The 26,738-nt window shown below is 37.8% G+C and overlaps 1 protein-coding gene across 1 annotated transcript in view; it reads right to left on the reverse strand.

The window, feature by feature from the left end:
- The window catches only part of LOC149285283 (nck-associated protein 1-like), an 84,791-nt gene that overhangs the window by 50,736 nt on the left and 7,317 nt on the right, over positions 1-26,738 (reverse strand). The window contains exons 4-22 of the mRNA XM_089495551.1: positions 25,928-25,984; positions 25,669-25,811; positions 24,585-24,675; positions 24,136-24,273; positions 23,178-23,226; positions 22,329-22,485; positions 21,640-21,696; positions 21,303-21,399; positions 20,714-20,823; positions 20,364-20,496; positions 20,166-20,247; positions 19,773-19,831; positions 14,500-14,645; positions 13,455-13,587; positions 10,743-10,862; positions 8,292-8,431; positions 7,336-7,467; positions 3,691-3,909; positions 3,135-3,271 (exon numbers count right to left, since the gene is read on the reverse strand). Coding sequence (XP_089351677.1) covers positions 3,135-3,271; positions 3,691-3,909; positions 7,336-7,467; positions 8,292-8,431; positions 10,743-10,862; positions 13,455-13,587; positions 14,500-14,645; positions 19,773-19,831; positions 20,166-20,247; positions 20,364-20,496; positions 20,714-20,823; positions 21,303-21,399; positions 21,640-21,696; positions 22,329-22,485; positions 23,178-23,226; positions 24,136-24,273; positions 24,585-24,675; positions 25,669-25,811; positions 25,928-25,984 — 2,200 coding nt within the window. The remainder of the gene's footprint in view (positions 1-3,134; positions 3,272-3,690; positions 3,910-7,335; positions 7,468-8,291; positions 8,432-10,742; positions 10,863-13,454; positions 13,588-14,499; positions 14,646-19,772; positions 19,832-20,165; positions 20,248-20,363; positions 20,497-20,713; positions 20,824-21,302; positions 21,400-21,639; positions 21,697-22,328; positions 22,486-23,177; positions 23,227-24,135; positions 24,274-24,584; positions 24,676-25,668; positions 25,812-25,927; positions 25,985-26,738) is intronic.

Genomic DNA, 26,738 nt, shown 5'->3' on the forward strand with positions numbered 1-26,738 from the left:
AGGTTTTCAAAATACAAGACAGATACATTGGCATTGTCAATAGGTAGTAGTTATCTATATTAAATGATCCTTGAAATATAACTGAACTACAGTAGATTAGCAAAAATGCTGCTCTCCTAGCATCGTATGTAAGAGTATAATAAGAAGAATTAAAACTCAGTGAAGATGGAAGTGATTGCTATGGCAACATGCTCAGAGGGGATGTTACACATATTCACAAACTGCAGCATCCTTCCTAGGAGCTCAATGCTGTCTCTGTCGTGAGAGGGGGTGGGTAAGTGACTCATGATATTTTGTTATCATCAAGAATAATGTGTTCCATTTCTCTATAGATGCATGAGAGTTAGCAATGCAGATGGTCCAAAATACCTACTACTCATTTCTCTTAACCTCATATACATATTTATTTAGCTACCAGCCACATAAACAAAACGATGATATAACTAAGGATCTAAAGCATTAAGTAAATATATATGTATACAGTATGTGTAGGGTTGCCAACTTTTCCTCAAAAGGGTGGGGCTGAAAACAAAGGGTGGAGCCTTAATGCAATTTGCTAGAAATAGTGAAGGTTTACTTGGAAGACCGGAGTACTGTCTGACTGCCTGTGACACTGACACTTCTGGGTGACGGAGGCAGAGACGGCGATTCCCTCCTCTGACGTTGGCAGCACACGTGCACAGTGCACCATCCAAATATGCATCTGCATATTCTGCCAGCTTGCTGCTGCCGCCATCAGTAGTTTTGGGGCCACTTACAAAACAAAATGGTCTGGGCCCCCCTACTCAGATGACCCCCACACACACTCAGCACCAGCAGCCATATTCATCTTTTTTTGGTGGCAAAGATGGCTCAGACAAGCCCTTTCAATGCAAATATAGAGCAGACAAGCTGTTTGGGGGCACAGACATCATAGAGGCATTGCGGGAGACTAGCAACACCTCTACCAGTGATGGTTAAGTAACCACATTTTTTTTCTGCCATTCAGAAACAGTATGGAACTGATAAGATTACAAACCCAGGCGTATATTATATATTAGACTTGTGCACAGGGCCCAAAGTCATTTTGAACTAAGTTTTGGTTTGTTTTATGCTTAGTTTTCTAAGCTCTGGGATATGGGATTTTTTTTATTTCAAAAATGAAAATCATTGTCCAAAATATGCTACTCTCTGTGCCCCCTGCACTCTGCCCCTGTCTTGTATCTGACTCCCACCTGCTCGCTTAACTTCTCCAGCCATTTTCTCGTCTCCTCTGATCTCTCTTTGCAGAAACAGAGACCATGCTGACATGAGAAGTGGGAGAAGGGAGTAAGGAGAGGGGTGCATGGGTCAGTATGTAAGATAGTGTTCTGCTGCAAAGAAAAACAACCAAAGGAAGGGAAGGGAGTGTAGTGTACTCAGTGCCTGCAATATAAGCTGCCCTAAATTATAATATGGCACTTGCTTGTCTGTAGAGGTAAATTCTTACAGGCACGGAAATCGTAAGTTGTCATTTGCATATTAATTATAAAAGATAGAAAATAATAATTATTGATAAATCAAAATGTGAAAGTGACTATTATTATTTCACCAAAAAAAAAGTGTAGGAATGGAGATATAAAACAATAATACTTATATTTGCTTTCCAATTGTCAAATTGCTGACAAATTGTTACCGTCGTGTGAACGGAGAAAACGCTCGAGGAAGTGATCCAGGAAGAATCTCTGAATACAATCTGATAAGTGAATTCGGAGCTGAAACCCACTTGTTGTGTACTTGCGAAGTCAGAGCAAACTTATTGCTCAGTTACATGTGAGTGAGACATCACTTAGGGGATACGTTTGATTTGTATACATTTATGGAAAGCACTATGATTTTTTGTCTTTCGTTTTTTGTTCCTACATATTGACACATTACTTTGATACAACGGATGGATTTGACAATTGGAAAGCAACTATAAGTATTATTGTTTTATATCTCCATTCCTACACTTTTTTGGTGAAACAAGAATAGTCACTTTCACATTTTGATTTATCAATAATTATTATTTTCTTTGGTGCAACACTTTTCTATCTTTTATGATTATTGGTGGTATTTTGGGGCTATACTTCAAGTGTTTGCAGCATTATCTATAACTTTCACACAATATTGTATGATATTTAGTGCCTGATCATTATTATAATTGTTATTAGTGCGCATATTAATTATGCTTCCTGAGATTTTTACATTCTACTTAATGTAAGGATGACTTACTTTACTGAGGGGTGGTGGATATGTAAAACCACCTCCCAGCAGAAGTTTTAGGTCCACAGAACCCCAGAGATTTGTACTTTTATTTAATGTAAAAAAGTATTTGCTGAATTTGTTAATATTTAATAAGCAGCACCCAGGGCCGGCCCGACAATGGAGCCAAGCAACCGCTCCAGGCGGCACTTTTGAAGGGGCACTTTGCCGCCCCAAGCCCTTTTTTTTAAAAAAAAAAGCGAAAGAGAGAAAGGGGCGCCTCTCTCTCTCCTCTGCGGTGAGTCTCCCTGTTCGGTCTCGGTGCCGGCTTGTAATGCTGAGTGCCGGAAAATTTGTGAGAGTCCCCACTGCACAAAAAAGTACCAGCTTTTGCATTGCCAGTATTTTACTGATGCCAGCACTGACTTCAGTAGCGTTGATTACCGGCTTTGCCGTCAAAATACAGGCCATGCCAACCCTAAGTATGTCTATATGTAAAAGCTAAGAGTCAAGAGTCAATGCAAAGGAAAAAAAACGTAACCTGTCATCATTAAGGACCTGATGGTCCTTGCTATCTATATAAATGTTTTCATATTAATTGCATTAAATTGTATTTTTATCAATTAATTTGTAGGTATGCAGTGAGGTCTCATGGTATTAAAGGGTCTTGGCATGCATAAAACAAGGTGTTGATTCACGGGAGGAGGATATCATCTTGCCTCTTTACAGGTCAATGGTAAGACCTCACCTTGAATATGCGGTACAATTCTGGGCATCGGTCCTTAAAAAGGAGATCATCCAACCGAATGATCTCTACACGCGCCATGCCACTATTTTATTTAAGTTCACCTCATAACTTGTAAAGGGTATATCAGGTCCCTGAGACAGCCTAAAAGAAAAAGATTCATCTTTCATTAAGATCTCAACCACACCTGAAAAATCAGAATATTCCTCAGCATTGAGTCCTTGTTCTCCCGTCATTTCTCTAGGCAGGTCCACAAAGGATTTCATTGTTGGTGAATACACAATTAACCCAGTGCTTGCTTGGCGCAGGAGACATTCCAAGTACCTAAACATTAATACCATTCAGAATTTATAATTTACTTAATAAAAAATTATCAAATATAGTAAGTGGTTTGCAGATGTTAAAGTGTGTTAAGACTGGAGGATCGGGAGAGGACATTACCGAAAGTCTCGCTGTATTGCCCTCAGTCACCACTTTCGGGAACACCCTTTTGGTGGAAGCTGACAGGTTATGTCCACAGAGATGTGGATGAAGAAATAAAATACCAGATTACGGATTGAAGATAGAATAGCGAACAGAAAGGAGAAGATGAAGAAGATGCGGAAGTAGAAGTGGTCGGCAAAGAAAGTAGGGAAACATTTAGAGAGTGTGAGAGAGCGAATGAGAGTGTGAGTGACAGTGTGAGAGAGTGAGTGAAAGTGAATGTGGGCACTGAATTAAAAATACTCCCCAATATTCCTTACCAGTTGGTGTATAGTGATGTCATGGTTTGTTCCCCACCAGCATCATTTGGTTGTGTTTGCTGCAATAAAGTACTACGTATTGTCCGGGTCACATCTATGTTTATCAAGTGTCCAATGGACTGCAGACATGAGAGGTAAGAACGCATTCCCTGCAGAACTTCAGATGGACGCTGAATCTCTTTTGTAGTTGGATTCCAGTTTACCATCCAGACCAAGGCCCTGAAATAGATTTTTATATGTTTCTTATGAATAAAATATGACCTGCTTCTGGGTAAAATTCAAACTGACAGTAATGGCGAACACTTTAAAGTAATTTAAGGCCATCAAAACTTTGCCTTTCACATGAGTGTCTTACTTATTCCTGTTCTACCACTTGACATGCAAGCTAGCACTCTTAACATTTACGCTTAGGAAACTACTTTAGTGTTATTAATCCCCTAGTAATGCACACTTTGGTCCTTGTGCATTAGGGAGAGAGAACCCTCCTCTGTTCATTGAGTTCTTCTCAGATCTATATTAGTCTAAATGTTCTAACTTGAAAAAAAAGATTTCAAGGAAACCTCTGTATCATCAACGTGCACTGTATATTTTTTATGAATGTACTTAAATATCTATATAAATGTTTTCATATTAATTGCATTAAATTGTATTTTTATCAATTTATTTGTAGGTATGCAGTGAGGTCTCATGGTATTAAAGGGTCTTGGCATGCATAAAACAAGGTGTTGATTCACGGGAGGAGGATATCATCTTGCCTCTTTACAGGTCAATGGTAAGACCTCACCTTGAATATGCGGTACAATTCTGGGCATCGGTCGTTAAAAAGGAGATCATCCAACCGAATGATCTCTACACGCTCCATGCCACTAGCTGTGGGCATTACCTTCACCTAGCGGCTTAAAAGGGCGGACAATTTGTCAAAGGTCGCTCAGGCTCCTTAGAGCAGCAGGCCTGGTTGCAGTTGAGACCCCTGTTACCATGATTGTTACGCCCCTGTGTGAGATGTGAGAAATGTATTCAACACCTACTTTAGTAAATGAACCCCATAGTTGCCTTGTATATTTTAATATTCGCCCATTTTCTGCCACCTAAAACTTTAGAATGTGATGAACGTTGTCTTCCTTGAACACCTGACTCAAGTATTATCATACCGCTCACCTGTATATACTTGCACCTTTATAGAATGATACTCAACTATACAGTATGTCTGCACTGATTTCAGGATACCCACATTAATTACCAATTATTGTCAAATCAGCTGAATTCATAATATTTACATTGATTTTGCAAGTTTGTTCATGGCACACCAAATACCTGGTACGACCATTACAATATCACAAAACACTGGAGGATCTGTTTGATCCCATATACACTTCATCTAGTTGTTATCTATGATATATATTTTTTCAGTTTAACTATAATAATAATAATTTATTTTACAAATAAAATAAATGCAGTTCCCATATTAATTTATTCCCAAGAATTGCATCAAATGAATTTGTACCATAAGGGATGAGAAAACAAGCTGAAAAATACTGGTGTTGCAAAAAGGATTATATACAGCTAAATGTAAGAAGCTCAGGTTAATTTTCACATGACAGCATGCTTTTATTGATGTGGTTTAGAAGGCAAATTAGATATCTTAACACAAGGTTTTTAGGAGCATGCTCAATTAATTAATATGCTCATTATCTTCTTCTTCTGCCTACGCTTAGCCCTTTGCCAACTAAACTACTGTGATTTGCATTGTACCTGACACCTCTACAGAGAAAGCAACCATAAAGCTTAGCTCATCTAAGTTTCTTAAAGCCGCCTGGAGTGCTGAACTGCTAGGAGGACCACTGAGAGGTTCTTTCATATGTTGGCAACTAAATCTATTGTAGGGGTGGTCACTGTATATTACCTAGGCCTGGCTAATCCATTGTTAGGGTTTGAATGACTGTGTTCTATCTGCATGTTGTTTATCATACTCTAACATCTCAAGAGAGAGGGAATTATAAAGGAACAAAAATAGCCACAATCCTCAAGGGGTTCAAGATGGCCCTTCTCCCATGGAACCCTTAAAATCTTTATGCTCTAGAGACGCTCCTAGTCTGCCTAACGAAGAGTCCAGCCCTGTATCCAGGGGTTGTTTGTGAGATGTGAAGTGAAGTCACATCCCATGTACAAGGATTGTAAGTATTCTTCCTACAACACAGCTAAACAGAGCAACTGCTAACTGCACAGCATTCAAGTTACTAGTAAGCATTATTGACAGTAAACTGTTGGTTAACAAAATGGAGACAGTAACCTAAATTAAACATAACAAGGTGTGTATAATTTTAAAATTATAGTATTTTGTACATGTATTTTCATTTGTCAAATCAATTTGTATTAGGAGAGGAAGTTGAGTTTGGGACAGAATAGTAACTTTTTCCTACAAGGCAAAAAAACTAGGGGGATAGGAAACAGAAACAATGTATTTCATGAGATCATTCCGCTTAATCCCTCTATAGCTTTGCATGCATTAAGGATAACACATACGGTGACATTCAGATATCATATATCATATATATCATATATCCTATATAAAGTAAAAATGATGGATAGACCATAACATTTAATGATACTGTTTCGTTTTGAAATAGTTTTATATGAAAATGTTTGGCCAGTGTGTTCAGGAACTTTGTTTCTAATACTTTTTTTATTATATTAACAATATAGATGCAAAGTTAAATGATAAAATGTACAACATAGCAAATATGTAAATAAATCATCTTTATAGCTATTAAATTACAAAACAATGTAACAATAATTAGGAATGTATATATAATTTGCTATTATTATTTCACATATAATATGAATTCAGTTTTATTTTTAATTAGCAAATTTCAGTGAGGAATTTTGCATTGTAAACCAAGTAAACACATTACCTTGGTACGACTTTTATAACTATATACAAAAAAAGACAAAAAGGTAGAAGCTCATTTTGGAGTGAAACGTGTTGCAAAACTGACTTTTTTATTTTATTTATTTTTAATGGATATTTTTTTACATTTTGGTAGTCCCATTAACCTTTTATATGTCAGAAGACTCAAGACCTTAATGGAATATTCTTTATTTATTAACATTTTGATACATTACACTACTTGGTGATTTGCTGTGCCTGTTTGATTCCCTGGAAGTGTGGAAAGAAGACTTAGGGGATTGATTTGAAGTGTCTATAGCTCTCCAACTAAAATGTGAGTGGATAATCAAAAATATTAAATGTCAAATACCACAAAATTCATTTGTTTTTTTCCTTCTCTTTTATAATATTTATTTAAAAAAGAGCATCTTACAACAAAGAGAAAGTTTTAAGGTTGTATTTCTATCCATATCAGATATATTGCTGAAGCGCACAATATCATCATTTTTTTCTTTTATTTTGTAAATTACTGTTTTGTATGATTGAGGAAAACGCATAGATATCTGGTGCTGCTGATGTATGGTAACGGCACTGGGTAATTTCAATTTTTTTTTAATATTACAAAATATGTTTCATTTCAGATATTAAGGGTCATTTCCTAACGATAAATGCAAAATGTATGTTCGTTGCAAGTGATATAGGCATTATTGAAACAGAGGAGTGTTAACAAGATCTTGTTTGTTTGTTATCACACGTACCGGCTGAATTTGGTCTCCAGGTGGGAGCTCAGGTATTCGGCAGGAGTAACCACATGTTGGAAAACTGTGATGCTCTTTACGTGGTTCAAAGCCCTGGAGAACTCACAGAGTGTCAGGTGTAGCTTGTCCATGCTGTACAATATTAAAATATGTGTTATAAAAACAAAACTATGAAAGTAAAAACATGTGCATCCATTGCATGCATTATTCATTCGAAATTTAAACGTTGTTCACTTTGTAACCAGAAAAATTCTGGTATGGCTAAAAATGTGAAAAAAAATAGCTTTTCGACAAATAACAATATTCACTGAAATATCATTTGTTTTATTTAGATATATATTATTATTTAAATGTTTAATGGACTTAAGATCTGCAACTAGGTGGACTGCCCCGCATGAGTAAACCAAATGACAAATTATGAAGGTAAAATATAAGAGAGCAGAGAAACTAGAAGAACGGGGAAGATGATAGAGAAGACATGAATAAAACATTCAAAAATGTTTAGGGATTATTAAGTAAAGCTCAAGAAGGAATATTTTTATATAAAAAGAGGGGAGACAGAACTAGAGTACATTATTTAACATTAAAGAGTGAGAGACTGAGGGGTAATGCATTCAAAATTTTACTTTACAGAAAGGGTAGATAGTTACCCGGAGTAATCTTCCAGTGGATGTAGTACAAGTAAGGGGAATCATGTAAGCGCAGAATGTACATAAAGCTATCCGAAAGTTAAAACTTCAAAAAAGTATAGGGTCGCTACCTATCTATCTATGTTAATGTTGATATATGAAAACCAGTGCACTTATAAACAAAAAGGAGAATTTAATATCAATGGTTTAATAAAACCATACAACAGAGTAAAGTGGATTTATGAGTCATCATTATTGATAACCTAATGGGCAGATTAGGTAGGCTGAATGCTCCTTGTCTGCCGCAGGTTTTATTGGTTCACTTACTTTGTGGTCACAGTGCGATCTTTTCTCAGGCTCTCTGCACCAGGCTTTTCCTTTTCAAGTTCGCCTTTCTTAGATGGAGGTTTTTTCAGCTTCTTTTTTCTGGCTTTGCTAATTGTGGCAGCACAATGCTTTGGAAGTAGCTGGAAGACACAGATATCATCACTAGACCTTGTAAAATGCACACTTGACAGACGGCATTAGGTATTAAATCGCATGCATTTCATACATATAACTGTATTACAGGATTATAATTTAATTTGTATTATCCTGCACCTGACTGATACTATTAGGAGACCATTGTGTTACTGTATCCATCATCACCAGGAGGTACCAACAGGTTATTTCTGGATTATTCTGACTTTGAGAGATAGTGTATGTTATATAACTGTATTATTGTATTTCCAGTACCTGGAAGGGAATAATGGGGTAAGTGTGCGCCATAGTGGAGTGGTGTGTATACATTTAAGACATACCAGGGGTGTATGCATTTCTATGTACACTATATGGACAAAAGTCAGGTGTTTCAATCAGACGCATTGATAGACAGGTGTATAAAATCAAGCACCTAGCCATGAAGTGTACATTTATAAACATTTGTAAACATAAAATGGGTTATTCTGAAGAGCTCAGTTAATTCAAGCATGGTACTGTGACAGGATGCAATAAATCAGTTGCAATAAGTCTTTGCAATAAGTCAGTTTGTGGTATGATTGGAAAATGGAAGCGTAAAAGTCGCCAACGCTCAGCTGAAGAGTTCCAAACTTCCATTGGCATTAATATCAGAACAAAAACTGTGCAGCTGGAGCTTCATGCAATGGGTTTCCATGGCCGAGTATCTGCATGCAAGCCTCATAACACCAAGAACAATGGCAAGAGTAGGATTGAATTGAGTAAAACACTCTGCCACTGGATTCAGGTGCAGTGGAAACGTGTTCTGTGGAGTGACAAATCACACTCTCTGATTGGCAGTCTGATTAGTGAGTCTGGGTTTGGGGAATACCAGGAGAACGTTACCTGCCTGACTCCATTGTGCCAACTGTAAAGTTTGATGGAAGAGGGATAATGGTTTAGGGCTATTTTTCAGGGGTTGGGCATCTTACTTCCAGTGAAGGGAAATCTTAATGCTTCAGCATACCAAGGACAGTGCTATGCATTCACCTTTGTGGGGAAGGCCCTTTTCTATTCCAGCATGACTGTGCCCCAATGCACAAATCAACGTCCATAAAGATGTGGTTGGATGAACTTGGGTGGAAGAGTTTGCGTGGCCCGCTCACAGCCTTCAACCCCATTGAACACCTTTGGGTTGAACTCGAATGGAGACTGTAAGCCAGGCTTCCTCATCCAACATCAGTATCTGATTTTTACAAATGCTTTACTGGATGAATGGGCAAACATTCTCACAGAAACACTCTAAAATCTGGGAGAGTGAGTGAAAGCTGTTATAACTGCAAAGGGGGGACCGACTACATTTTATAGTCTATGTATTTAGAATGCAATTCATAAAAGTCCCTGTAATGGTCAGGAGTCAATACTTTTTTCCATATAGTATATGAATGAATGTTTTTGTATAATGTGTATAACCACATCTATCACTACTTTAGAGCTCTGAACTATCACAGATGTCATAATACTTGTGATTATCACACAAAGATTTAGGTAATCAGAAAGCAATTATAATCTGAAAATATCTCACTAACTGTGAAATTAAACTAATTTGCATTTAATTAACGATACAAAAAACAATGCATGACTTTACTTTGTAAGTAGAGGTAAAATTGGTGTGTTCTACAAGTATTTAATAAAAAGGCTTCCGTTCTTATATCAAAAACATGGAAAAACAGTAAACACGCTTTGTAAGTCATACTTGCCTGTATAATGGAGTGTTGCAAATGCAATGACCACTGTGCTGTGGAGGTGAATATCATAAGACATTGGACATCATAGCCAAGGTGAATTCCCATGAGGCACACAAGACACAATGGTATGGAAATTGTAGTCAGGGGATCACTGTGGATCCCAGGACTCTTCAATATGGTTGTCAAAATTATTCAAGGAATAAGGACAGGACAAGTTCTCAAAAATGGGAGTATATCCATTAGAAAAATACAAGTATGGAGGAACAATTTTATGTATTGGTTAGGCTTTGTGTTACATATATATAATTACAAATAAAACAGAGATTTTTAAAAGTGTTCCCCAATGAGAGAATAGTGTTACCTGGGCCCAAGTGGGTGACAATACATTGGTAATGCCAACCCAATGAGCCAAAAAAGTCATACTGCTATTCCCCTGTAAGAAGGACTCGGGTAATGATCATATTTCATCTCACCAATTCTATCGTAAAGAATGTATGTGTAATATGAAACATGAATGGTTGCTTAGATTCCCACCATGTATGTACTTCCCTTTGTATAGCTGCTAACCTCAGCTATACCTCATTGTCTGTAATACCTTCTCGTTGAGGTTGTACTGCTCTGCACACATGTCCATCACACAGTTACTGACTTGCTTGCTGATCTCATTCAAGAGTTTTTCGCACAATACCAGGCTGCAGTTCTTCAGATGTGGGTACTGAAAACAAAGTTTTTTTGTGAATTGTTGCAATCCAGTGTCACTATGTAGTTACTATCCTCAATTCTTCTTATTCAAGATGAAGATCTTGGGCCCACAGGCCTTATACATGCCATACACACCAACTAAGTATCCCTCCCGCATACACAATGCCTGTCCCTGATCCTCCAAAATCCACATATGTCTCCTTAAAATCATATTATAGTGTTTTCACTACCCTTTATGTTTTCTCCAAATATTTCTGATCTCCCAGACTTGGTAGTCTCCTTATGGGGGCTTCATCTTTCTTAGCATATAAATCAGGTTTGGGTAATCTGCATATTGCTAGCTGTTATAGTCAAAATAACAATAAAGAAGCCATTTCCTCAAACTTTATTAGGCTATTGTTGGAAATGTTTCCACCTGTCAATCACAAAATGAAACATATTGGATTAAAAAGGTCTATAAATTAAACAAATTGCCAGATTTAGCACTCCACCTGTGTTGTGTTTTAATGTAAAGTGAGGAGTGCAGTGTTAAGGAACGTGGTCCTGTGTTTCATTCATTGGTTTCTATCTGACTCTTTTTTTAAATGTCTTGCAGAGGCAACTTTACGTTTTTGAGATAAAAGATTCAGTATATTGTACAAGAGTCATTAGCGTTAGGTCACGTTTAACAAGTACATTGGTCATCATCTTGGCCTATGTCTTGGACCTCTGTCAGTGAAACCTGACTTAAAAGAGGTGGGAACTGGGCAATGCTTATCTTGCGTATTCAAACTTTGTGAAGAGCATAGTTATTGGTTTTTCTCTTCATTTTCTAACCTGTGCTCGGATTAATGAGCATAATTATGTCTTGATTTTGTGTTATTGTTTAAAAATGCAAAATAAAAAAAGAATAAGCAAAGATTTAGGGGCCCATCTGTAATGCAAGGTGAAAAAGTAAAGCATTCTTTAAAAAAGGAACAATTGTCACGGTCTGCCCAGGCTGCGGAGCTGCATATCTGTCCTGCTTTAGTTTCTCTGCTTTGCTTTGATCCATTCCTGGATTTCCTTTTGCTTTGTTTTATTTTCCATTCCTTGCTTCTGCTCCGACTCTTTGCTTCAGCTCTGCTTCCTTTATTAGGTGTGCCCCACCTGTGTTCTGTTTGTCTCAGTCTGCAGTCTGCAGTCTAAGGTATGTCTCTGTGCTGTGTTTGGTTTACATGTGTGGTTTGTTTTGTATCTTGTCAGCAGGGATTAGCGTTAGGACCCACCGTCATTGGAGTACTTTGGCGTAGTGGTGGGCTAAGCATACTATGGCCATATCATGTGACGAAATCTCCAATAGTTATCTTGTAGTCCTAGGCTAGTTTCTGTAGTCATGTTTGTGTGTCTTTATGTACCTTTGCCCTTCTTCCTTGAATCATCTGAGGATTCCGGTTCCTCTCTCCTCTCCCCATGTCCCTGTTAATATGTCCTATCCTTGCTTATAGGAGAAGCGTCCGAGGGTTTCGGCTCCTCACTCCTTCCCCTGTGTTCCTTGCCTTCTTCCCTGTCCTTTGTTGTGCCCTGTACTATGTATGTCTTGTCTAGTTATGTTTATTCCTCGTCTAGTGCCTGTTTATATTTTGCTCTATTCATATCTTGTTTCTAGCCACTTCTCATGTATATTCTATATCATGTTTCTTGCCTGGTCTCCCTTTCCTTTGCTGTGTTATGTGTCTGCTACATTAACCCTTTGCTTAGCCTTCATTCTCCCAGCCTGCAGCATCCTGCTCGTGATCCGTGTTCTATGCTTCATGCCTGCTCCTGGGTGCCTGCAGGATTCGTTTTATTCTGGACTACATCTGCTGCCATATCAGGGCGCTGGTGTTTGGCTGCACTTCCTAGGTGCTCAACGCCTGGGTGAGTGTGGTCACCCTGCACCAGGCCCTGCCCCAGACTCCACTGCTGCATCGAGACTCTTGCAAACAACCATCGGGCGCGCTGGGTCCTTCTGCCATCAGCTTGGACCCAGTCCGTGACAACAATATAGTGATTTATTTTTTTGATTATATAACTTCATGAGAATTCTGTGTCTCATTTGTCCCAACCCATCTGAGGGGAGCATATAGAGCTACATAATCTTCTTATATGGTTGTCTCCACTCTTCTTTCTTACTACATGAGGATGTGAAAATCCCCTTCTACGCAAGCTAGTCCAGCACAGTGACTAAGGAAGCCAGGATATGATGCTATCCTCAGCACAATAAGCCACCAATGCAGTGCAGCTCATGGTATAATTACTCCATGTTTGAGCCTTGGCTTTGTGGGCATTGCCAGTGTTTATTCACTCTGTTGTGTTGGTGGATGTGAGGCATTTCACATTTGCACCTGAGCAACCGCTGGGAGACTTTCGTCCTCTATGGTGAGACTACACTGATTGCCTGTGGACTGAGCTGGCATATGTTGGTTCGTGGGAAGTTAAGTCTTGATTACATAAGAGGCATAGGCACATCGTGGAAAATAAACAGTATGGAGATCTCAGGTTGACAGGCAAGGGTCAGCACTCAGCTATATCAGCTGGGAACCGATCAGAGAACAGAAAACAAAAAGACACATAAGCAAAAAGGGAATTTTTCTAAAATACTCACCTCCTCTGGACACATTTCATGAATGCAGCTGGAGAAATGAGAACAGACCATTGGAAATGCAATTGAATAACGTAACGCTGAAGGCTCCTCTATTGTCGATGAAAACATCTTCTCAAATATCCGTACATGAAAACTATAACACAACGATTACATAAAAAAAAGCTTAAGACAAAAAAAGTTCTTATCAATATGTCACACAATTAGGGTCTGAGTGTCACTGATTAAGGTCTGAGCTTCTATGTCTGGAAAAATGGGTAGATTAGATGAGTCAAATGGTTCTTATCTGCTATTAAATTGTGTGTTTCTATTTTTCTGTCTATTACATAATTGGACCATCTTGTGATTATCTATGAAATAGAGGTATAATGTAACTCTTAACGAAAATGAGAGTAACAAAGCACATGTAATATTGATATTATCATCATTTAGTGTATTTCATAAAATCCATATACAAGTAGAGGGAGATCATAATAAATATATATATATGTATATATATATATAAGCGTAGAATAAATACAATATTGAGGTGTTAGGGTTAGGTTAGTTAATAAGTTAAATAAGTTAGGTGGGATTCCATAAATATAAGAAATAGTCTAGTCAGGACATGGATTCCACAGTCAAGCCAGGGATAACATACTTACTCTTAAAAACAAAATGCATACAACAGGCTAAAATCACTTTATTAACTATTATTTTAATATTCTAAAACTTAGTTATATAAATCAGTTTCTTAAATGAGGTTAGATTATGTAGGAAATAGATACCCTTCGTGCTGTAATGGTAGTCAGTAAGAAAAATACACATTAGAGGCTTGAATGATTATTATTACTACTTTGAAAGCTCTGTATTAGGGATATATAAAGTTTCGAATGCTTATATACGTTAAGGACCACATAAATACAGCACAGCAAGCTATAACTATTAGTCCACACCTTTAAAAGAGTTAAAATATGTATTAAGTTGCATGCTCAACTGGAAGTACAATTAATCTGTATGGATCAAAGATCACAAATCATCCTCATGATAACAGACATACAATACCAACCAGAAAATGGAGAGGTCAGAGGTCTCTTCTATAAGCTCCTCTATGGAATCCAGCATCAAGCTGTGAAACGTGATCAGATTCATCACTTTCCCTAGATCAGGGTTATCCCGCAGAGACAGGGGTGCTTTAGATACACTGGTATACGCCTAAAAAAGAGAGGTGACAGGTTTGTAGGAAGGACAGGTCAAGATAGAGAAGGGACAAGCAAAACCATTTAGCCCAGCTAAATAATGTTCTAAAATGTGACTCGAAGCCTACCCTGTAGCCCATGGGGGCCAGAATGGACTAGAGTGGGCCCCGACAGAGTGCTGATTAGGGCTAGGCTAAGGCAGGAATTGTGGAATTTAGGGGAGGAGTTTTGGTTTGAGACTATTTTAGTTTGGTGATCACAGGGGTAAAGATCTATTTTGTTCAACCTAACCTGGTGTTGCTTGTCCCACCGTCCCTCCCCTTATGTGGTTGAGTTTGCGGAGCGGTGTTGCTTCATTAGTCACAGTCGTGGGCGGTAGCTTGCCAGGTATCCAAGGGGTTAATGTGGTGGTATGATCATTGGTGGTCATAACTGGTGGGAGGTTTCTTGCAGGTAGTGGTGCTTGGAACCTCAGGTCCGGGTTGGGGCATCCTGGTATGTCCCCTCCCAAAATTTTATTATTATTTATTTTATTTATTATTTCAGGTTTTATGGGACAATGACTGTTAAATAAAACGGCTGTGGCCTTTTCAAACCCATATTGTGTGTTGGTGTTCTATTTAATTGAGTAACTGAGCTGAGCCTGGCCCGTGGGTCGAAGCTACATCTGTCATGTTACATTCCATACACACTAGCCTGCTTAAAAAACTTGGCTACAAGAAACTTTAGGTTTTGCTCGATCTTGGCTTAATACAAAGATCAGTTACCTTCATAAATTGAATAAAATTGTAATTGACACATATACATTAAAAAAAATAGTTATCTAATTGGGTAATAATATGTTGGGTTCCCTTTAAAAGTAACGGGACCCCTTGCCAAGCTTCTGCTTTATCCCTCTCCTCTTCAAGCTATAAACTCACAGGTGGTCTGTTTCTATGTTTCATTGTATAACATTCGCTTTAGGTATGTAGTAAATGTTGCACAGTAAAATTAAACTTTTTCATAGACATAGATGGCATAAAAGGGCAAGCCAAAGAATCTGTATGTTTCAGCTACAACCAGTTGGCATACATGCGGGTGACTATTAGGGAGTTGACAGTAGCCTGCTATCCAGGCAAGAAACATTTTTTGATCCATACACTCCACCTTCCCCTGATTTACTTCTTCTAATCAAATGATCTATGGTGCTTGAGTTTACAGGATGGGAAGTGTGGGATCTGCAGCTTACAATGCCTACATATTTCTGACAACCGTCACAAATTCTTGTATGGCATTTGCCTCATCACTGACAAAAGAGATGATTTACAAATATTTTATCTTCTATGTAAAACATGGTACGTGGATAAATATTATATAATGTCGCTACCACAATGCAAAGTGTAGTATCCATACGTGTACTTTTTAGATGAGGTAGCATATAGAGCAGGGGTGGGCAATTAATTTTCCCATGGGGCCACATGAGAAATTGGAATGGTTTTAGAGGGCCAGACCTCTACAAACTACAAACTCCGAAGCCTTGTCCATTTTGTTAACTTATGTGCTGTTTAATAAAGTTATTCAAGCCTACGTCATTGGTAGAGGTGCTTGAATAAGTAAGGCCTGAATAACTATTAGCACAGCACAGAAGTGAACAAAATGAACAAGGCTTCGGAGTGCATACCGTATTTTTCGCTCTATAAGACGCACCTGCTGATAAGACGCACCTAGATTTTAGAGGAGAAAAAAAAGGAAAAAATATTTTGAGCTAAAAAATGGGCTAAAATATTTATTACAATAACTGAATAAGCTATGAACACAGTAAGACACACACAGACACAGTAAGACACACACAGACACAGTGAGACACACACAGACACAGTGAGACACACACAGACACAGTGAGACACACACAGACACAGTAAGACACACACAGACACAGTGAGACACACACAGACACAGTGAGACACACACAGACACAGTAAGACACACACAGACACAGTAAGACACACACAGACACAGTGAGACACACACAGACACAGTAAGACACACACAGACACAGTGAGACACACACAGACACAGTGAGACACACACAGACACAGTGAGACACACACAGACACAGTGAGACACACACAGACACAGTAAGATACACACAAACACAGTAAGACACACACACACAGTAAGACCTCCCTCCCTAACCCCCCTTCTCAGTATCTCCCCTCTAACTCCCTAACCCCCCCTTCTCAGGATCTCCCCCCCCCGCCCCGGTCACTTACCTTAAACTCCTGTGTTGGAAGCGTGAGGCGTTTGTCTCGGGTGCCGGCGCTTCACTGCTGATCGCCGGCGTCTGACGTCATATGCCGGCGCCCAGCGTAAAGCGCCGGCACCCGAGACAAACGCTTCCAACACAGGAGTTTAAGGTAAGTGACCGGGGCGGGGGGGGGACACCGGACTCATTGGTGAGTCACCAGGACACTCTTTGCGGGCCGGTCCGAGCTATTCAGCGGGCCGGATGTGGCCCGCGGGCCGTGCTTTGCCCAGGTCTGATATAGAGGAAGACATTGTGATGCCTCCAAAAGATGCAAAAATTCTGTTATGGAATCAGAAGAAATAGTGACATGAATTGGAGAATAAAAAGTAAATACCACATTTGCACTGACATCTGGTGACATCTGGTGGTCTAAATAATTATGACACCAAGGATATGATGTAACTACTTTATAAACGATAAAACGGGACTTCTTCACTAAAAGGGACAGTTTACAGGGCCAAATCCTCAGTCCACTATAATATATAAAGGTGATAATTGTTAACCTTATTTGCATGTGCCTACGCAGAATCCCTTGTGGTTGTGAAAGCACCATGAGATTTCTGAGGGAAAAACAAGCATTCCGGCTTGTCTGGTGTCTGTAGATGAGTGTTTAATAATACTTCTACTACCCCTTATATATATATATATATATATATATATATATATATATATGTGTATATACATATATATATATATATATTATGAAGGTCCAACTACAGTGAGCTTCTATATACTTAAATCAGCAAGATTTTTTTTCAAAGTCGCTTTATAAAATAGGGTTTGTTCACTAAATGGTGAGTAATTAGAAGAGGTTGCAGGAGAGTTGTGTTTCAGCTCCCTCATTTCACTAAGATCATCACGAAGAGCCAATTACTGACATGTTTTACAGCAAGAAGGGCTAAGCTGACCCTGTATAACGCATAATTTAGTCATTTCGGCATTATTAAAGTCTATTAGAGGAATGACAAATAGCAAACTATTATGTACATACTTAGATATACTTAGATTTTTCACATGGAGTGCTAGCTTTTTTTTACCCCACCGTGTTGACCTTGGAAATAATGAATATGGCAGAAATATGTCAAAGAAAGAGATTTTAAAATGTAAATTGCTGTAAAGCAGTAAAGCAGAAATAAATTATTTGCAACGGAGACTTGCAGCTTTTTGTACGGGGCCAACCTTGCTACTTTTTTTGTACCATAAGTATTTTTTTGTTAAAATAACATTAAAATAATATTACAATAAAAAGATAAAATAACTAAAAAGTATGTGTAAAAACAAATCTCCCACCCAATACTGCATATTTTAAGTGTCTGGAATCTGAACACTCTTGGCAGATGGTTCGAGATTTGGGGTGAGGTTGTGCCAGAATTGTTACAAGGAAATTAGTTAATGGGCTAAACCGTGATTTGAGTTGAGCTGAGATGTACGTTCTCAAACTCTGCAACCACCCAAGGGATCTTGGTGCGTGAGGCAGGGTCCTGCGCTGACGTCACACACATTTCTGGAAGCAGAAGGTGGTGCAGATGCAATGATGTTGGTGGTTAAAGTGTGCCGGTCCGCTTGTGGCATCAGGGGTAGTTGCCTCTCTTGACTACTGGAAGTTAGAGCCCTACACCAACCCAGAGAGCGCCTCCTACAGGAATAGATGAGTTGGCCCAGGATAATGCAGTTATTACGGAGAGAAGATATGTATTATCTAACCATGTACCCTACATGTCACTTAAATATAATCATCCAAAGACATACAGGGATTTCTAATGTTCTTACATATAGTATTCATCATTGGAGGTCCTGCGTTATTTTCCCTTATGTGTTCTGAAGATATAGATTCATGATATATCCCCGCCACCTGCTGTGTTTGGGGAATGCAGCAGGTCAGCGTTTTCACAAAGTTTTTCTAGTTTTTGACTAGTCTTCTGGACTTTCAGTTCTACAAGTTGGTTTGTTTCATAAAGCCAGCACAAGATTGTTTTTCTAACCTTAATAGGTTTGTCTATTATACGCAAAATTATAGCCAGAATTATTTTTTTTTATCTGCAATCTGTTCGCAAACAGTAAGTTATATCATGGAGATGAACACTGAGCTAATTAACATGAAACCAATTTTTTTTGTACTATAAAATGTTACGATAGTACTTAGGGGAGCAGTAACTTGATGCATTTAATGATATTCGGAAGATTGCTTTCAATATACAAGCAAAAGCTATTATTACTTCCCCCGAATCTCATGTACAACCAGGGAGAGTGATATTTCATATCTATTTAATTTTCAAGGACAGGAGTTACTTTCCTAAACTATATCACATTTTCTATGGATGGATATTTGAGAGAAAAAAAGCAAGGCCTAATAGAACTAAAAGAATCAACTGTCTTAGATGTGTTAGCATGCTGGAAAATGCCACTCATTCATTCTATTCATTCATTCTAGATAAAAAGTGCTGAGGAGGGCTACACAATGAATTAAACTCCTCATTATGAGAGGTTAGAAAAAATGAAATAAAATGGTCAGACCAACATATTTTCATGCCATAAATATTAATGGTTTATATTATTTATTCATATATGTAGTTTAATAACGTTATAAACTACATATGAATTAATAATATGTATATTTCTTAATACTTTTATATAATTTCATGTAACATGAATGTGCATGTCTTACGGCTCTCAAACATCTGAAGTTTATCGTAAGGGGGGTCTTACGTTAAGCAACTTTGACCACCCCTGCTATATAGACTAGCTAGACATGCAAAGTATAGTTACATCAGCTTTCACTGCAGTTCTTCGCATGCTCTCCATCATTCCATTTACATTGAATTGCAGTCTCTACTGATCCATTATCTGTTTTATTACCTGTAACCGGAACCAATCAAGTCTTAGAGCTCGAAAATCAAACGTCTCCTTATTGTCAACTGCAACAGAGAACATTATTATTACTGGGAACAATGAAATGATTTATTAGCCGGTATTACCTATGTTACTACTAGCTCCATGTCTCAATCTAAAAAATATTGCTTGTAAATAATAAAAAAAATAATTTGTGGCATATGAACAATTAAGGCCTAGAATAGAACGTTCTCAAAACCATCCATGGGCTGTCTATGGATAATTACATTTTCAGACACTGCACAGGGCACATACTGTAAAACACGATAACCTGTGATATATTTAAAATCACATTGATTATTTGAAAGTTGCAGAAGTGGAATATGTAGAAGACGAAGAAGGCAATTAATAACAAAGTACCTTGTTTTACATTAAGGCCAGACAAGGTGCTCACAAATGAAGACATAACCACAGACTCTTCTTCGGGACAGACGGTCAAATTCTGAAAGTAATAAAAAATGTTTTTTTGAAGTTCCTTATTCAAGAGGAATTTGGCAATAAAGCTTAACTGAATTTACTGGTTTAAACAGACATGAAAGGCAACAGCTGTCTCTGTACCTGAATGACCTCACTTAGAACCAAAGCATCAAATTTGGCAAGATATTGGATGTGGTATTTCTGTATGATGAGCACATGTTTTCTCAGGGCAGCTCGTAGCTCCTCCATGTAGAAAATCAGTTCTGCAATATGCCTGATTAAATTGTTAAAAAAAGATTAAAATGAGACACTAGAAAAGACTAGGTATTCAAAATATTAATATCTGAAACGGTTACTACCACTGGCATTTGGATAAATTCAACAAAATGTATATATTGGTCATTTCAATCTGCAAACATGATGTGTTTAGTGTCTGTGGTCATGTCAACTCAGTACGCCATTGGCTCAAAAAGTAAATAGTATTCTCTTACACATCCACGTAGTCTTCAGGGGTCTTTGTTTTGGTGATGTTTTCAGAATGTCTCACTAGCCAGTTAATCTCATCTCGGCCAAAGGATAAAGCCATAAATGCAAAGAGAGCCTGGAAGAGAAATCATTATATTAATGTAGTGAAATGAAATACGCTTTCGGGTATGGAATTGCCACATACAATTGTAGCAATAAACCACTGTTTAGGAAGACTACACTAAAGCAAATTTGGGGGCCTTTTGTTAATGTTACCTTCACCATATTAAAATGTATTCATTGGGATCTCCAAGTTTCAATTGAACTTACCACTAGGAATGAGTGGTAAAAAAAAATTGTCAAAAATATATGAATAAATGTCAGCATTTGGGCATGCTATGGATGGAGCTGCGGCATACAACTAGTTGAAGTGTAGGAGATGATGTATCATAACAGGGTTTGGTCATAGGGGGGATGTTCACTCGCAAAGCAAAATGCTATTACAATCTCACATTCTCTTCATTATAAATATCGTAGGCATTCTGTAATCTTCAATAGATATGTATAGTCCAACACGAAGACATTATTCTCCTTGGAACCTAGAAGCGTCATTACCTTGGGACCTAGAAGTCCAGGCTCATCCGACAAAATGGCCTCCAACTCTTTGATTGCGCTTCTAAGAAATGAACGCCTTGCGCGATGAAATTGTCCACTATAAAAAAATGTTTTCATCTAATTAATCTTACAAAAAAAAAGTATTGATACCTAAATAAATAAGTATTTCCACTAGGAGCATAGGGTGTTTTTTTTACAATCAGAGTACACTTAAACATTAATCTGCACACCACTTACTCAGCAACTTTCATAATCACTTTTTTATTAGCAGCAGGTTATCAGTCTGATATAACTAATATCACATACACTACAACATCGATAACACAAAGGGACTGACCTGTGTGTCATAAAGTGTTCTTTACACTCCTTCACATCAGCCACGCGTTTTCCGTATCTAATAAAGGACATTTTCAAGTAGTCAAAAGGCATAATAGCATTTGTAGTGAGACTGTAATCATGTATTGTGAATACATCTATGTGTCTGTAAAATGATTCTGACTGAGATCTGCATTAAAAATTATGTTTTTTAATTATTAAAAAAATCAATTAATGGAAAGTTTAACAACCTATTCAAGTTAGACAGAGCCAACATCTGTCTTTTACATGAAAATTAATTTTAGTGCACCTACCAAAGAAAAACAAGATGTACTTGAGATAGTGATTTAAACTACATGTGTAGTCTAGTATGTATGAGAAAAGTGATTGGCAAATGTGAAGATCAAATCATATCCTTGGCTAAAGTTCTTCTTGTTCATGCAGAATGTACACTACTCAATGCATGAATTTATTTTGAGCTTGCACATACAAGCTCAAGCATACTCTCCAGCATAACTATATGTTGGCAAACATAAGATTTAACCATATGCACACAAAATAATGTATCAATTCATAGATATATTTGCATGTCTTTAGAGTGAGAGTTGCCCTGACAGGGACTAAATTTAACACAATTTTATTTAAAAAATTAAAAAGAAACAATGTAAAACATTTCGGTGATGTGATTGCAAGCAGTAGATACCAGCTCACCCTTTCAAGCTACCAAAGAAATCTTCTGTAACGCGATGAATGAGCATAATATCATCACGGATTAGGGTGATACAATAGGTACCCTGAAGGGCTAATTTCCACAATTCCAAACTGGAGGGAACTGCGTTCAGCACATTGTGTGACAACAGGAAACCAACTGGAATACAAAAAACAGGCAAAGACTCATTTTACAGTGTGGTCCAACAATAAGTGTCATTGAATTGTGATTACCCAAACTACCCAGAGCTCTCCCTCTTTTGGAGAGAGGCTTTATAAGGAGTTGGGCTATCTGTACATAGGACCAGGACTAGCCAAAGATAGTCTAGATTAGGAGGTGGAGTGGGCATGGCAGAGAGAGAGGTAGCCCGGAAAAAAAAGCGGAAAGTCACCCGGAGACTCCAGGTAAAACCCGCTGAGTTCTCAGGTATGATAAACATGAATTTGTTTCCCTTATAACAATGCCACACTTCATTGTACAAGCATTCTATACTGTTCAGACCATACCTGGGTGTCTGCAATAGGCATAAGGGTGAATTGCTTAACCATTACTATCTCCTGGAATTTTCTCCACAACAGTCATGGCCGCACAGGGCCATTTGGAGAAACTTGGAGAAGTCTGGTGTCACATAACTACATTACATCCCATTTAAAAAAAAAAAAAAAAAAAGAACAAGAACTGCACTTGCTTCAAAATGTGCATATCCCCCTCAAATACACAACTTTTCTAGTTCAAGCCTGGCCATAAATATTATTCAGGGCCAAACACATGTACAGTTGTATTCATTTTAATACAGCTTAATACTACAATTATCTGGTTACCAAAAACATTCACTCAAAAGATTTACTTACTCAAAATCCATTTTTCCATGGTCTCAACAGAAAGATATTCACACGACATCTAAAGAAAAAACAGGAATGCATTTGCCACATTACGCAGTGGTATATTAACAAAGAACTGCCGCATCTGAAATTGCATCTAACACACCTTTTTAACGTCAAGTTACCATCATTAACTTTTTTTTTACATTACTCAAATTAATACCGGTATTATCTCTGGCAGCAAGATGATGGCTCCTACATACAGCACAACATAATATAGCATTTTATTGTTATTTAAGACAATACAGAAAAGAACAATTTAAAATGTTGCATATACATCTATGAATTAGGAATAATCTCAAATATTAGTTTAATTTGTTCCAAAATACATTTCTTGTAAAAGGTCATGATAAAAAAAATAATTCCAATTTAATTTATATTTTCCCATTCCAGCAATATGGATATAGTTTATGAAGAATGGGCAACAGATTTCAGAGCGTACTTGCATCAGCAGGTTAGGCACCTAACATATAGGTTACCAAGATGGCTACATAGAACAGTTGATGAGGCACCTTAAAATTGTCTAAGGCACAAGGAATCCTAGGTTGGGCTCTCTGTATTAGGCATGCACATTCTAAAATATTACATTTAAATATGAAATGTACAAACTAGCTTATACAATCAAAAGAAAATAAGAAAGTTACATGGGTTGAAGTCCTTTAAGATGAGTCCTAAACTGATTCAAATTACTTCAAACTTCAAATTACCACTTTATCAATAAGTACCTGCCATTAACCTGGTTCCCTATCACATTACATTACCAGCTGAATCTAAAGGTCTAGAACTACCTCAGGAATGATAAGTTAAGAATATGAGAGATGTCAGTAATTTGCCCTAGGGGCAATTTCTGAGTTTTATACCATAAATAATAAAAGTTGTTTTCCTAGCATGATTTGATTACGGTTGAAAAATGTGACTTGATTCTTACCGTGTCAGAACTAGATGGGGTTATCATAGCTGCAGGGTTGCTGAGGAGGCTTAGTAACTGAGCACCCCTCCATTGATCAGCAGGCTGTGTTCTCCGGCAGAACAGAAAGTGTAGGGACATCAGAGCATCATTAACTGTCTGAAAGAACAATTAACCTTTTATCGCAAATAGCAGGCTGAAGCCTGAAAAGTACCTTCAGCTAAGGAAATGGATAGCCATAGGACATCATTCTCCATATAAATCGTTAGAACAACATGTATAGAATACGATGAGCAGCCACTTGGGCTTTCTAGACCGCAGAGGTTGCTTCTTCAAAGGTCTTGAAAATCTATGTGACTCTAGATCTTACTCTGACAGTGGAGCCGACATATTTATTTGATTGGGTATTTTGTTGTGTTTTCCCTACTGGTTAAACGTTGCTAGCCTACCTTGGATTGCTTTGATCTCACCTTGGTATGTGGGCCAAATTCTTCGCTTAGCTTTTTCAATGGATTGTCATATTCCAGTAGCATCTGCGCCAGACGTGCATAGGTTGGATCACTGCAGAGCAAATGTTTTAACAGAACAAAACTTGTGTGAGCGATATTTAATGTTATTTGAATAACACATATCACCCACTGTACTAACCGGCAGTTAATATGGAGGTTTGTAAATGAAATGGTGGACTTCCACAGCCTACTTTGATCAACTGGGGCCCACACCTCCAGTAGGTAATCTTGGCTTGGCCATATTGGGATTGTTTAGAGACCTTTGCCTCTAGGTTAGAGTTCTCTTGATGCCTTTTTTATCTTCCCACGTGTACTCTAGTCCAGCATTTCTAATGCAAACAGTGTTCATTCTCACTCTCAAAGCACAACAGGTCCATTGTTTCCACACATCAAAACTGACAGATACCCTGAGTTTGAGTGATTGAAGAAGGCAGTGATACAATCACTATCAGGGCAGTGCCAGGGGCTACTAAAAAATAACCCGCTAAAAAATATGCATTGACCTCCCCACCTATTACATTTTGTCAATGTGAAAGGGATTCTCATGCCATCATATGCACTTTAATGCTTCAGGCAGCAAATCAGTGTCGAGAATAGCAGGACCATGGAAGAGGGGGGCTGCAGCTCTGTAGTTGCGGCTTCTCCCTTAGGCACGTTTTTTTAATTTTTGTTGGCAAAACATTTTCAATTATGCATCCTAAAGTCAGAAAGTATTTTGACATACATTATTTTTTCGAATACGTTCAATTATACCGCCCCCCTTAAGAAATAATTACCTACAAATTGCAAATGTAATAGAATTCTTTTTTACTATTTTTTTTCATTTGCTTTGACATGTGAATAAGGAAAATGGATTTAGCGTTATTGGTCCAAAAGAAGGTGAGGTTTTCAGTCAATCCCTGATTGAGAAATATGTTGTCATCAGCTCAAGGTTTTGATGATTCAATGCATAAAAAGAGTCATGTAAGCTTAAGGGACCTCAGAGCGCATTTCTGCAGATGGAATAAAAATCTGAAGAAGAGACCTCTGATGTCCGTGAACATACCTCTGACCTTGCAGCATTTCATAAGCACAATTATGGAGCGCTACGAGTGTCTTTCTGTCTTCAATACGGGACATTAACAAAATAACAGAGAAATATGTAACAATGAGATCCAGGTAGTTCTTTGTAAAGTTGTAGTTGATATTCTGAAATACAGTCAGTAGACATCCATCAGTTAACATACTAAAATACCTCAATACTCAATTTTATACAAAAGTTCAGTAATACTTTTCAAACATTATAGTTTTGCACTTTTACTTACAATGTGGAAGTAGCATTGACAGGCATCAATCGTATTCAGCAACTCATACACATGGTCCTAAAAAAAAGGAAGCCAGAATTTAGCATATTAAAGGGAATGACAGCTCACTTTGGTTTCTCTTGAGACATACCTTGATCTAGATTATAAAATATTAATTGAGTATAATTATGCCTGAAATATAATAAGTACCTATTCATTAACTTTTTGACTGACCCACATTCACCCTAAAACAAAAAAACCTTTACATAAACCAGAATTGCATATAAGGTAAGCATCTTCTTCAGCACAAAATATATACACTGATGTCACTAGCCTAATAGGTCAACTTCAACAACCAAGCTTGGACTAAGCAGAATGACTAGTATTCGTCAAAAAAGTGAGTTGAACATTTAACTCAATTACTTTGCTGAGCATTATGGAGGAATACAAAGGTGAGCTTCTTCTGCATATATATGTGATTTACATATATACTGTAAATCACAGTCAAATCAGCAAAATGACTTCCTAGAAACATCCACATCCAAGCAGACCTCCACATAGTAACTACTCCAGCTGAGATCTCTGATGTCCCCATCCGGCCACATAGAGCAGCTGTGCACCAGGAATCCTGATGGCCCAACAGCATTATTTGCCCAGCAGTCCCTGCTCCCCTGTGCTTGGCACCCTAGAATAAGGCATTCCCCATGGAAACAGTAGACCACTCCAGTTAGTTTACATAATACAGGGATTAAATGTCGCTATAGGCATCTGTACCGCAGTCCTAAACGAGGTACTTTAGTATTCAAATGAATACCTGGTATTGGTGACAGCA

This window comes from Sceloporus occidentalis, unplaced genomic scaffold, assembly GCF_023333645.1.
Source record: "Sceloporus occidentalis isolate IW3139 unplaced genomic scaffold, rSceOcc1.0.p SCAF_82, whole genome shotgun sequence".
NCBI lineage: Eukaryota > Metazoa > Chordata > Lepidosauria > Squamata > Phrynosomatidae > Sceloporus > Sceloporus occidentalis.